The 14,343-nt window shown below is 40.8% G+C and overlaps 1 protein-coding gene across 1 annotated transcript; it reads right to left on the reverse strand.

The window, feature by feature from the left end:
• Positions 1-652: 652 nt before the first annotated feature.
• LOC306751675 (uncharacterized protein) lies at positions 653-14,204 on the reverse strand (the record flags this gene model as incomplete). The annotated part of the gene is made up of 13 exons (XM_079235289.1): positions 653-1,617; positions 2,950-3,101; positions 3,833-3,947; positions 4,033-4,158; positions 4,296-4,353; positions 4,501-4,563; positions 4,697-4,831; positions 4,943-5,158; positions 6,202-6,345; positions 6,431-6,538; positions 7,622-7,723; positions 7,812-7,869; positions 13,689-14,204. The coding sequence occupies 13 exons, from the start codon at positions 14,202-14,204 to the stop codon at positions 1,491-1,493; spliced, it is 1,920 nt and encodes a 639-aa protein (XP_079091415.1). The 3' UTR covers positions 653-1,490.
• Positions 14,205-14,343: the final 139 nt, after the last annotated feature.

The raw sequence follows: 14,343 nt of genomic DNA on the forward strand, positions 1-14,343 counted from the left end.
AACACAAACTCTTTTTTGTGTTTGACCTCAAATTGACTTATGAGACTGTCAAACCAAAAGTTTAAAGTGAAGTTTACAACCGATGTTAATAATATTACGATATAGTAACACACCTGAAAATATTTAACCTGAAAGTTAGTCCCCCCCATTATTTTATCTCTCTCTCTCTCTCATCTCACACATGTGTGGAGGATATTGACATAGTTCAAATTAAGATTTGTTAAGTATAATAAAGAATGAAAAAAATGGTCAGTGGCCTTCTGCACTACACGTATTCTACCACAAGAGGGCAACAAACACTGTCATAAATATGGCGCTTCATTAAATTGACATATTATTTCTGACACAGTTTGCAGGCAAATCTAAATTTGAAAAATGTGTATTTGCCATCACAGCCAAAATATGTCATTCAATCTATGCAAGACGAACACACATTGTGAAATTAAGTTTCACTTTACATTAAACAAACAATGACTAGATAGAGAAACATAATACATTTTAAATACATTACAAGTGTTTATAATGCATTATTTAAAAAATGTATAATGTACTACAACAATGGGAATTATAATGCACTATTATCCTTGCAAAAAGCAAATGTCAGCTATTCAGCAACTGTGTACTCATTATAAAATGTTGTATAATGTGTTGTGATTATTGTTATAAAGCATTATACATATTAATGAGTTATTATAATCAAGCAGAATGAGCGAAATATCACACATTATAAGTTTATAATGAATTATAGATACGAGCATCATAGAAAGTGCTACCAAAATGACCTGCAATCATTCGTGTCATGCCAACTACTATCGGCAGTCGGGCTCATCAACAGAGCCCGGGTCCGTTCACAGAGTTACAATTGCACTCCACCTCTTGACCTCAATAGTCTTTAATAGTCAAGTTTGCCACAATGATGTAAAACTCCACACTAGAAATGAAAATTATTAGAAATTGCTTTATTTCGCCACATTGCTCAGGCAAGACTCCAAATTATTATTTCTGGAGCATCTCTGCGATGGTTCATAACTCTTTGGTTTGTAAAGATTGCTTATGTTGCCAAACACTGATTGGTCAAAAGCAGCTGCCAGCCACCACAAGCTAGTTTTAAAAAGAGTGTTCATCTTCTCTTCTTTGATTCCAGCGTTGTTATTGAATTGAGAACTACATAAAAACCAACCTCCATCTTGTAACGCCACACATATCACAATACATGTTATAAGGAACTGCCGTTTAAGAATGAGTGTCAGTCAGCCACGAATTAATCTAAAGGGAATGGGGGGAAACTGGTGAAGGCACACATACAGTATCAAACTGATTTAGCAGAGAAAAACATGAGTCTGACACTAAAGTCTGTGTTTATGTGATTCAAACAAAAGTGGTTCTCTATTAGTCTGCCTGGCAAGAGGCCAACTTTGGGCTCATTCAAAGTGTTCATGACACACAGTTGTTACTAACATCTAGACTGGGTAATCTACTCTGATACAGAGTTACTCAAACGTCTTCAGGTGGTTGTAGAGGGACTGGACGTATGTAAACACACACATGGGGTCCGGCTTGTCCCCCATCGTCATCATGTCCTCCACCTCGATCAGACGGAGACAGTCAGCCTGCTTCCTGGAAACGTAGGAGTATAGATGTATGTAAAATATAAAGAAGTGTAACAGATCTATTGAATGAAACATAAATGCTGACATACAGTTGCAATCGTTTAAAGCACATCCAAACATGTGCGCTCCAGCTGAGACTCTCTGTTCGGGTTTGAGAAGTCTTTCTGTTCATACAAGTCAAGTCCAAGTAGAGCCTCCAGTCAGTGGTCGTAGCACAACGGTTCAACTTCTTGGGAAAGTTGCTTATTTACCTTCTGGTAGCGGATGGTGAACTTGATACCATCTGTTTATTAGAATATTAGCTTAGCTTAGCACAGTGACTGGAAACAGGTGGGAACAGCTTGCCTGGCTATGTGCATGGGTAACAAAATCCCCCTCCTATCGCCTCTAAAGCTCACGTTATATCTTTGTTTAATCCGTACAATAACTGAAGCGTAAAAACTATGAGTGATAAGGTTATGTGCCTGTGTTTTGTGTCTGGCCAGAATGTTGTGAAATAGCCTCTCTTTTTTTAACTATTGAATACAAACAAAGTTGAATCTAATAGCATTAAAACACACCTTTACTCAATTTATTTGCTTCAGGGGGTGTTGATACTCTCTTTCTATTTCCTGTTGTAAATAGAGAAATAGCTCCCCAAATACTTAGTATTTCAGAATCAGAATCAGAAACCGTTTATTTACCAGGAGTGTTTACACAAACAAGGAATTTTTCTTGCCGGAAGGTGTATAACATTAGACATTAGACGAGACAAACAACAATCAACGACAACAACGGTGCAATAGATATTACATTAAGTATAAGATAAAGTGCTGAGACAAACAGATAACATTAATGTAAGTGTATGTTAAAGTGACGTGTGTTTAAATATGAAGTGTGAAGGGATGTGCAGGGAAGTGACCGGTAAGAAATAGTCCTGGGGGTGACAGGGTCAGTCAGTGGGGGACCCGGGCTCTGTTGATGAGCCCGACTGCCGACGGGAAAAAACAGTTAGTGTGGCGTGAGGTCTTGGTCCTGATGGACCGCAGCCTCCTGCCAGAGGGAAGGGACTCTGACAGTTTATGTCCAGAGTGAGACAATCTTCCTTCCACACCATTCAGCAAAATGTACAAAGTCTTTCTTTAATGTAAATTCTGGCCGTGCTGTACTGTCGTACAGACTAAGTTTTGCACCTGATTCAATGTTGAATGTCAAAATATTGTCTGAGAAACGACCACTCACGTAAACTGTGGTACCTTTCAAAAATATTAAACATCTCACCCAGGTCAGATTTACTTCAGTGTAATCAAAGTACGCTCACTCACTCACAGCCTCACACAGTCAAGTTTAGCCAGCTTACTCTGCGGTGGTGAAGGCCAGCTGGAGGTTGTGTTTGCGGTTTGCAGTTTCCAGCGCGTTGTAGTCAAAGTCCAGAGGGAAGAACGAGTGAACCAGAGCACAGAAAGCCATCCCGTCACTCCAACTGGACGAGAAGTTCTGGATATCTATGTTCTGAAAAAAAAAGACGGTAACGTCATCATATTAAAGCCCATTTTCTCTTATTTTGACATTTCTATTCTAGCTATTGCCAAAGTTGTCATGGAATTGAACTTGTGCAAATGTTCATTTCGTCTGACAATGACAATCTGGTGATGAGGATCATGTGACAGGAAAGAAAGCTCCAAGACAGTGGACAGAAGCAGATGTTTTCAAAGTCAATAATTAATTTTGAACCTTGCCTTTTGAGCCAAAATGGACGAGAAGTCTATAAAGAATATAAAGAAAATAATCGACAAGTCTGTGAAACTTGGGCAACTCCACCTGACGATGAAGATCATGTGAGATGATCAAAATCTATAAAACAGCGACTAAATGCACTTCAACTTTTAAGAATCATTGTACTACATAATTCTGCTTCTAAGAATGTTCATACAGTATTACATCATTGATTGAAGGATATTTTAATTGCAGTTTAAAGGTGCTATATAAAAGATTGGGTGCATTTCTGTTGCCTCTCAACAGCTCTCAACATGGTGACGGCTGAGCCAGCAGCTCGCAGCTAACAGTGATAACATTGCAAACTACGGCAAGCCAGTGGGACGCGCTCACATGCACGAACAAGAAGCTCTGATAACAACACACACAGAGGGAGAGTGACTTCATTCTCTGCTCAGGTAGACACATATTTGCTGCTATATTAATGCTCTGAATATTGTATTTCCCACATTTGATGAGAGCCATACCTGATAGCCAATGGTTTTTGAGCGGCACCACTCCAGGAGAATCTGTTTTATACCACTGGCACTGGAAACTCCAAAACTCTGAGAGCGCTTCAGTTTAGGTTTGGAATCCTTTGGTCTACTCAACAGAAATGCAAATATAACAAAATGTCATTGATTGTTATGAATCAGGACAATATTGAAAGTATTCAAACTTCACTTACTTGATAGGCTCTGAGTTCATCCTCTCAAAGAGGGCCCGCTTGGCCTGAGCCCCGTTGGAGCGTGGCAGCGTTTGTGATTTCATCACATCCTGCTTAAACTCAACCCCGCCGGCCTTGTTCGCCTTCCTTTGGAGAAACAGTGGACAACCAACACAAGAACATCTCGACTGAATCTGTCATTAGGCTAAATGTACAAAACACCATATCCATCAACAGTAAGTGTGTGTTCATGTTACAAATTACACTTCATGATCATGACTTACTTGTCCAAATTTGGTGAGAAACCAGATTTTATTATTGATTTGGATGGAAGCAATTTTTCTGCAAAAACAGAAAGTCAGAGTGAACAAGAGAGATGCATGAGATAGATAAGTAAGACACAGACAACAACACACAACCCCAAGCTACAAATATATTGTAATATTTACACATACTGCTATAAATAGGAGTGATGATTCTATATTTTACCTGCAGGCTGAGGAAAGCTCACACTTCTCTTCAGACTGGGACTGGGTGTCTTGAGAACTGGTACTGAATACATGAGTTGAGACAAAAACAACACGGGTAAAAGTGGAGAATTTAAAATGATGTCTAAACTGAAAACAAGCATAATACCCAGGACCTTTATTGAGAGACAGATCCTTGTATCCCTGGTTGAACTCACCTCGCTTAAAGGGATATTCCCCAAGTTTTACTGCCACGTCCTGTGATGCTAAAAGACTCGTAGCAGACGATGAAGACTCCGTGTTGGGTTTGCTCATCACCGAAAGAGGCAAGTATGGCTTGGGTTCAGGGACGTCTAAAGAATATCCATTTCCCAAAAATCATTCAGACTTGCTTTGATGCTCCTTTTGGATATTGTAAAACATCCAAGCAGAAAAACAAACCAATATTGTAGCAGTGTGCTCACCACGTCTCAGTAGATATTCGCCTCGCTTTATCGTTGGGGATTCTGGGACAGACGGATTGGGTGCCGAAGCAGGACTCTGATCAGGTCTGGATGCAACAGAAGTCTCAGAGCTGATTTTGGTCACAGCTGTGGGAGGATGATGGACCAAAGCCTGAGATACAGAGCCTGACTGCTCCTGGGATACCTGGGACCAAAGCTCCTTTGTTCCAGACATACCTGTGCAAGTGAAGAAGGAATAGAACAATAAGTAGAAAGGAAAAAGGAATAAATTGAGTGAAAATACAAACAAATATGCAGGAAAAAAAACCCTATTAAAAGTAATTCAAAATGTAATTTTCAGTTAAATATAGTATCAAAAGTAAAATGGCTCATTATGCAGGCTCCTTTGAAAATGGTATTCTATATTATTATAGAATAGTATATAGTATTTTAGTTTGCCAGTGTGGCGCCAATATCATATAATGTTGTATACCAGTGGGTAGATTACTAGTATAGTACTGCATCATTTCAGAGAAGCATCACATGTTTCAGTGTATGTAATCATTATACATGTCAAATAAATTGTAAAAAGTGTAATATTTCCCACTAAATTGTAGTGGAGTCGAAGCATGGATGGATTATTGAACAGGCCTACTGAGAACAGGCCCAGGGGCCCAAAGTGTCACCTGCAAAATGTTACTCAAAGAGAAACGTACCAACAAGAAAGGAATGCAAAATTACCACAAGAATTACACGATCACAAAGAGACCCAAAGAAACTGCAAAGAGACACAAAAAGACCACAGAGAGACACAAAACCTCAAAAACATGCACAACAACTACAAAGAGAAGCATGACAACTACAAAGAGACACAAAACGACCGCAAAGAGACCCCAAACAACTTCAAAGAGTCACAAAATAACCACAAAGATACACAAAAATGCCACAAAGAGACACAAAATGACCAAAAAGAGACGTAAAACAGCAACAAAAAGATGGTGGGCCTTTTGCATGTCTGTACCCCGGGGCACATTGTCTGATAATCCATCCATGAGTAGAAGTATTATGTAGCAGAAAATGGATATACTCAAGTAAAGCACAACTATGTACAATACTTGTAAATGTACATAGCTACATTCTACCACTACCAAAGGGGTTGCTCATATCTATTATTTACTAATGTGCACACAGTTATAAGGCCCAATACTTTCGAGGATCAAATCTTATGAACAAAAGAGCTACTTGCTGGCCTCTTATATAAGGATATTGCCCTGCTTCACCTGTTGGAGCCTCTGCTGTAGAATGACCAGCTGCTTTAGGCACCAGTGATGGAGACTGGGTAGGTTTGGTGGCAACCAGACCCTCTGGACTGGGTTTGGTTGTCATGGCAGTTACAGGAAGATGGGGATTGAGTCCATCAGCATCTGAAAAAGAGAGATTTTAAGTAACAGGTTTTGGTGTACTGGCAAAGCAGATTCGGACAGAAACATAAAGCTGTTTCCCTCTCACCACATGTAGCAGGAGACTCTGCTAGTTTTACCAGAGTCTCTTTTGTCGCTTTGGGCGCTGGGGCCGCAGACTGTGGGACAGCTGGAGCATCAGAGCTGGGCTTCAGCACTGCAGAGAGGGGATAGAGGGGTTTGGTCAGAAGACCTGATTCTTCCTGGTCTGGAAGGAAAGAAGATCAACTGAATACAGTCAATCAATCGCACACTTCAAACAGGAGGGCACTTGGAGAGCGCAGACCTCCACCAAGTCCATGCCCCATCTTGTAGTGTTCACAAAAGGGAAACATTGTTGGTGTATTCATATTCATCTTGTCATTTGGATCCGCACCAAAATCTAATGGGTTCTCCCTTGGCTCATGTTACAACTTTCCACCACGTTTCATGAAAATCAGGGCACAAACCGATCTGTAAACATAACCTCCTTGGCACTATATTTGTATCTAAAGAGATCATTGCAGGTAAAAACAATGTCAAAGTGTAGGGATGAACATTAGTAATTGTTTGTAATGAAGATAGTAACACACAGCAATAATGTAACCGTGGGATGAATTAAAGGTTGTCATTTTTAAGTTGTATTTTTGATATTGTACAAAAGACCTTACCAGAAATATCATTCTGGAGAAAAAATTGAATGCTGGAATCTTTCTAGTCTTATTTTAATTTTATGATTCAGGAACATAACAACTTTTTGGACATACTATTTCATCCTTTTATCTGTTGCTGCAACAGTGCCCCTATGTGGAGCTTCACGGCACTTTCACACCTACAGTTCAGTACTAGTTTAAATTTGGGTCAGTGAGCGTTCACACTGTACAGGTCCTAGAAATATTGGAGCTTCATTATATTGCTAAATAATGCTTCAGAGTTTGTGAGTGTGACCAGCAGCAACGGTGTTCTCGTTGAGGGCTTTCACCTCCTCATTTGGGTCCATGACATTTTTCACACCATTTTTCTCGCTGCCTGTCTCAATGTTGATCCTTGTTTTGGTTCACGTCCTATTTTTAGATCGGCTTGCGTTCATAGCTAAAAGTGAACCGAACTTGGTAACGAACCGAGAGCCACGTCTTCATGCTGGCCACCAGTTAAAATTAAACAAAAAGCTCTGATGAAAGCACCTAAATTAATCTAGCACAAAAAAAGACAAGCATGCAATGTAGTGTGAACTTTATAAAATGTTCATGAATCCACTGACCAGACATGGCGGGGGTTTCCAAGCTACACTTAGGAGAGAGAGTTACGGCAGAGGACTCTGTGCTTGGTTTTATGATGGTGGTGAGAGATTGATGGGAGACTTCTAAAGAGACATAAACAAACATAACCAAAGGTGAGTCTTGTCAGCTAGTCAGGTTAAATGTGTGGAAGTTCTCAGATTATCCACCTACCTGGGTTCACATTCTCTTGTGTAGTCGCAACATTTTTCTCTCCTTTTGCATCAATGCCCTGTTCAGTAAAGACAAGATGACAAAGCATGCAATTATATTATATATATTAACTGAGTTAATGGATGATTGATGGCACCGACATCCTCCACCTATCAAGAAGTGGATCCCTTATGGACAGCCTTGTAGGGATCCAAACATACGGTGTATTTTTTATATATTCCTGGCAAAGTAAAATTTTAGTAATTTTAATTATAGTCAATTAGAGCCACATCATTGTTCCATGGGAGGTGGTTTCCTCCTCCACTACGCTCTGTGGTGGTCCTGATAGCAATTATGCTTGCCAGTTGGACTTTCACGTTTAAAAAGTTGGGTATTGTGGGAAAACAACAACTGTCTATAGGATAAAAGGATGTATTTTACAGCAATAGATGTTTAATTGATTTAATGTAGTGCTTTAATAATAGTAATATGCTCCTTGGTGTCATGACACAGCTAGAAAACAACTGGTTATATTTAGTATCTCAAAACATGTTCTAGTTTGGAGTCAGAATCAGTTATATCTGTACTGTTTAATCGCCTCCTGTTTCATTTATTCACATTTACCGGCCTTGGTAATGACATTTTAATCATTTTGCGATGGCTGATGCAAGTGGGAGTGAATGGGGTCTAATAATCTACCCAAAACCTTGTAAAACACGACAATGCAAATAAAGAATTGTACAATGAATCCTGTTTCCTTTGCCAGCCATTATCTCAGCACGAGATATGCAAGACGCGACACTAACTGAATCTATTTATACATTTTGTCATTGAATTGCTCACAGCAAACAAACACAGATGTTTCTTTTTGTCTGTCAGAATGCTGTGGAGCTAAAATTAATTTGAAGGCCTTTATCCTCCGTGGTAAATCTGTCTGTGTGTGTGTCTCACTTCTCTAAATCTAATGTGGGATCTTCAGCTGTTAACAGCTGAAAGCTTCTCCTTAAATGACAGCTGAGGCCAACAAACCTGTGTTCCTACTGAGAAGCTATTTTTGATTTTGCAATCAGTCCTTTTGCGAGAGTTTCCGCTCCACTCTTCTTACGTCCCAAAATAGCCCCAAATGGATGCTTTGGAAATCGGGGAGTTGGCCTGGGCCATCCAAGTGTATCAGCCTGGAGCTTGGCCTGCATTTGCCCCTTCCCCAACCCCCATGCCTTTTTGTTTTCCAGAGACACGCAGTGGTCTGGCAGCCACGCAATGAAGCCATTTCAGCCGGCCCGTCAACTGGTCGTCAGGAGGATTAGCACCACAGTGATCCCCGGGCTTCACAATAGCTCCTGTAGGATGTCACAGTGTGACTCGGTCTGACCCCATAAACCTGTTCAACTTCTGGCTGGGTTTACCTCCATATCACTTTGGATCCTTCTTAGAAACATGCAAACAATCCTTGGTAGGCTACCGACGAACCCACAAAGATACATTTTTGTTTGTCTTTTTTTCTATCACCATTGATGAATGGTCTGGAAGACACAGTGAAGCATAACCCGTTTCACCTTTCCACCTGCACATTTCATACATTTTAACCACTTTTTATTTTTCAAATCTAAAATTCCCATAAAAGGTCCTTAGAGGGCATTCAGATACTGCAAACAGCCCAATAAGATAATTAAGTGTGGCTCAGCTGCAAGGGGTCATAGACCCCTGCAGCAAGCGCACTTCATGTTCTCCTGCGGGCTTATTATAGCCTATATTTCTTCTTATTCCGCAAAACTTTGGACCATATCTCCTCCCGCGACGTTAAAAGCGAGAAATTGTCCCATTCACTTGACTGGGGTTTTGGACTGAAGAGAGCAAAAATACATTCATCTTTGTGCCCACAGTGACTCACAATAATTTATCGTAGAGAAATGATTTAAAGTTTAAAACGTTGACAAAAGTCTGGAGTTCATTTGCCCAATTGGGCATTTTTTGATAGCTAGCACAGTTTTTATGTAATTATTGTTCAAGTTTAGGAAAATGTGGGAACCATTTCAGAGTTTACAATGAGTGTGTATGGGGCAGGTTAGAGTGGTGATGTCATCGCTAGAGCAGAAGGAGCTTTGTACTAACCCCCTTATTTGTATTTGTATTTTGCCATTCACTCCACAATATTTACTTTTGAGGCATAATTTATATATGAAAATGTTGGAAATATTGTGCTTGTGGTACACATGCGTCGTGGAATCCAACAAACTTATACTTTTTTGTCAGCAAGCCTGAAAGCTCCATCAACCTTCATGTTAAATCGGACCACAATTTTCTCTCATGATGGAAACGTGAGCACTTTATAAACTGAAGTTACGCTCTCATTTATAAATCCTTACAAATATTTAAGTAGACGGAAACGTTCTCAGAAGTCTTGTGCTTCTCATGATTACGTTATTTTCGCGATGGGATTCAGGGTTGTCCGTCAAATACAATAGTTTGAAAGGTTGTTTTCTCATTAAATCCACAGTCCAGTCTCCCGCTCAGTGACAGTGACACAGCTGTTTCAAGTTAGCCAATCAGGACTGCTACCATGGCAACCGGTGACACGCACGTACGCACACACGCAGGAGGAACTGTCAGTTGGTCAGCTGACATCCTGACTGTGTGTGTGTCTAAGTGTGCGCGATGAGATATGAAGCTTTTTATGAAAAAAAACACATTCTTGTATTAACTACCTTGTGGGGACACACACACACACATACGTGCAAGCGCGAACGGCCGCGTGCGTGCACGTGGTAATACGGTCGCGTGCACTCAGACTCTTGACTTTTGATCATATTTATGCAAAACATAAATAATATTATTATTATTTTTTTTTTAAAGTCAAGGAGTTATTGATTCTTGAGAGATCAAGGACAATAGGGGCTGGTATTCATACCCGCGTGAACGGCCGCACGTGCGCGTGTTAATACGGTCGCGTGCACGTTTGCGTGTGTGTGCGCGCACATGTCACTTTGAATCAGGACTAACAGCTCCACTGACGCTCACGTTCACATTATTAAATCCAGAAAAATATTCAAGCATATCAATGCGATCAGATGCTTGTTTCCTCTCTGGTGAATGTACTATATTAGAGATTTGAGCATGTTTGCCTTGAAATCTGGGGTTTAACAGGTGGTTTGGTAGAAAATCTGCACACACATGACTTGGAGATATTCAGTAAAAGGCATTGTAACGCCTCTTGTCTGTTTACCTGTCTGTATTTCTGTCTTCCCTTTCAACATAAAAGCCCCATGATTTAACTGTATCTTAACATAAAGCTCAAATGAGGACTATTGTACTAAATAGAAAATAGATACACAATTGTACACAATATTTGTTTATGTAATCACGTGATATGTTGCAGCAAAGTGCTGTCCCATTCATATTTACACCATCAAGCCCTCATAGCTAATGTTGGCATATATATATATATATATATATATAATGTACCTCAATAACCTCAATAACACATCTCACTACCGGTGATGTATATATATTGCGACGTCTTACAGCAGTAGTAGCCACACTTTCAAAATTTCTTGTGAAATTTTCTCGTTAAATAATACAATTTTGAGATACCAAAAACAACTCTCAATCAAGCAAACACATTTAGTACCTCTAATAATTATGTTAACAAGGGATTAAATGATCACTTGCATGTGGGAAATGTTGCTGCTGTTCCCCTCATTGTAGCTCCCTTGAGTTTACTGTTTGGATTTTACGACACACACCTTGACCGTTTGATTTAATCTCCCGGTTCTCCTTTAACTATTAAAAAAAAAAACTCACTCTCCTCTACCAATCCAGCACTAAATGGCAGACAGACAAAGATAACGATGAGCAGTAGAACAACATAGTGGAGCATTCAGCAGCCAGGTATTTCTCAGGAGTTGGTGGAAACCAAAAACAGAGTTTAAAGAAGAGTGTATATTGGACTTTGAACACAGGTATTAGCTGGATGTGTCACACTTTCACCAACACAACTTTATACAACAACTTCATATAATAACAGAGATTGTCTGGAGATTGATTGGATAACTATTGGTCATTCGTGGTGTGTCTTGCCATTGGCTTCAGCTTGCAGGCAACATGAGACAAGACCAAATTGGGGGAACGGCGCAGACCTTTTCACTCGCTGTGTTGAAGTGGGCGCAGTCGGCATCCTCGGAAAGTTACATAAATTGTTGGAGACAGCCCCCCTCAACAGAATTTTTTAATATTGAAGAAAGATTATGTCAAATTTGAAAATGATGAAGCAGATTATTACGTGATGAATCAGAAAGCTATACTGGTACTGGAGGGGGGAGGGGGGGGGGGGGGGGGTGGACTACGGTACGTCAGAGGGACGGGTTGTAGAAGATCTGGTGATTTCAGCGGAGAGGAATGTTGGCATGGATAAACAGCTGCCCTGCCAAAACGCACATTTTGGCAGGACAGCTGTTTGTCCGTCTCAGGGTGTGGGCTCAGGGTATTATTGACGGGGATGTAGTCGCAAGTCAATTTTCCATCCGGAGATTTGAAACTTGGATTGGCTGGCAAGCAAGATTCCTCAACGATTAGGGAATAGTGATTTATTATATACCTATGTTCAAAGTGTACATGGGGGTTACGTAACAACACAATGTACTGTGTACTTCATCATGCATTGTATAGTATACAGTTCTTGTACATCAGGTAACGCACTACATCCCTGACTGGGGATCTGACTTCTCTTCCAAATTTTTCAGGACTTCGTTGCCGAAGCATATATCGGCTCCAAAGCTCAGACCCATATCAAAGACCCCAAAATACATGTGCCCTTTGGAGGACCTGCTGGTTTAAAACAGATCATGAGCAGAAGAGTTGGAGGGTAGGGAGAGGGTTGTTTTTAAATGCATTTGGGCCACTGTAAAGATACAGTATAACCCCCGTAATATTATTATTTGAGTGCAATTGAAAACAATAAGAATAATAGGCCGGTGATGCAGCGCCTATGCAGCAGTTACCGCCGCTCATAAGTGTGTGAAACTGAAGTCAGAGGTTAAGTATATATGTTTTTCATGGATCAGGAAAGCTCAATTCATAAGTAAGTCTGAACATATGAGGGATTATTTTCTTTACACACATGGGAAATAGTTTTCATTTCACTATAATTGCTCATATTCTCTGGGTTGGAAAATATACGGTGGTTTCTGGTTTGGTGATTTTTTGTGACATATTTGAAGAATCATACCTGACAAAGGAAACATTTTGTGAAGTGAGAGTTTTGACGAGTGCAACTAACCCGGGAAAGGAGGTTGGACAGTTTCAGTTTACAGAGCTTCTAAGGCTTGTTGGAATTGTGGAGGAGCTATAGAATCGGTGCAGTAAAATGCGAATGTTTTCAGACAGACTTTAGCACTGCGTGAAAAAAAGAAGAAGTAGTCATCTTTCTTGTGGCCTCTGTGATGTAAAAGGGGCCAACATAGAGAGGGCTGTTGTCATCGTGAGAGCTTTCCAGAGTTATACGATTCTGTCTCCTAATGTTATAAATCACTGTGCAGTGTGATAAGCCTTCAAACTCATGGATCTCTCAATCTAGACTTCTTGGAGAGTTGTAATTCAGTGTCTCCCCTTTCCCAGTGACTATTTGTTGTGCCTCTTCCAAGTAAAATTGTGCAATGTACTAGTTGAACGCATAATTACTGCATGATTATCTTGTTTATTTACTCATATATTTAGTAGAGCATCCCCCAGTTGGTTGGAGGAAGACAGAGAGAGGTCTCCCTGAGTCCTTCACAGGTGCATAATTTCTTGGTGACCAGGCTCATTGACCCCCCCACACCTCTTGACCACTCTTTATTCCTTTAGTCATAATAGCCTTTCTTCTGTAAATTGTATTATCTGTAGAAAAACTTGCGTACTCACAGTATTTTCAGCATGTCTCTTTGCTCTCCATGGAGGAGGGGCTTGGGTGTTGCTGTGAGCAGCAGCAGCAGCAGCGTGGCTTGATCCTCCACTTGACCCTGATGTTTCAGAGTATGTTGTCGTGGACTGACTTGACTGGCTATTCTCTGACCTTCCGGAGTAAACCAGCCCTCTCTGCTCTCCTCCTGGTTGCCCATACTCAATACTATCCTTCACATTCTTCCCCTTCAATTCGGCAGGACTCCTCTCGATCTTTGACCCGTAGAGGCCCTCCACCAGGCGGCCGAGGGCCTCCATCTTCGACCTGAGCTGCAGGTTCTCCTCCTGCAGCCGGGTCACCGCCTCCGCCAAGGGTCCGTTGGAAATGTACAGGCCCTCAATCCTCTGCTCTATGCGCTGCTTGAAAGCACTTACGTCCACGTGCACCTCGCTTACGGCTGCTTGCAAAGTGGCCCTGAACTGAACCAGAGCCTCGCTTACCATTACCTCCTGAACACCCTCTGTGGTTCCTTCCATGGCTTCTTTAGTGACCCTCACCACCCCTGAGATTCTAGTCAGATGAGTAATGGGGTGGTCGGTTCAAAGCTCAGAAAACAAACCTTCAGTCTTAAATAGTCTTTTTTTTTCAGTTCGTTCTCTGATTCACGTCCTCAAA

Source organism: Taurulus bubalis (genome assembly GCF_910589615.1).
Source record: "Taurulus bubalis genome assembly, chromosome: 2".
NCBI lineage: Eukaryota > Metazoa > Chordata > Actinopteri > Perciformes > Cottidae > Taurulus > Taurulus bubalis.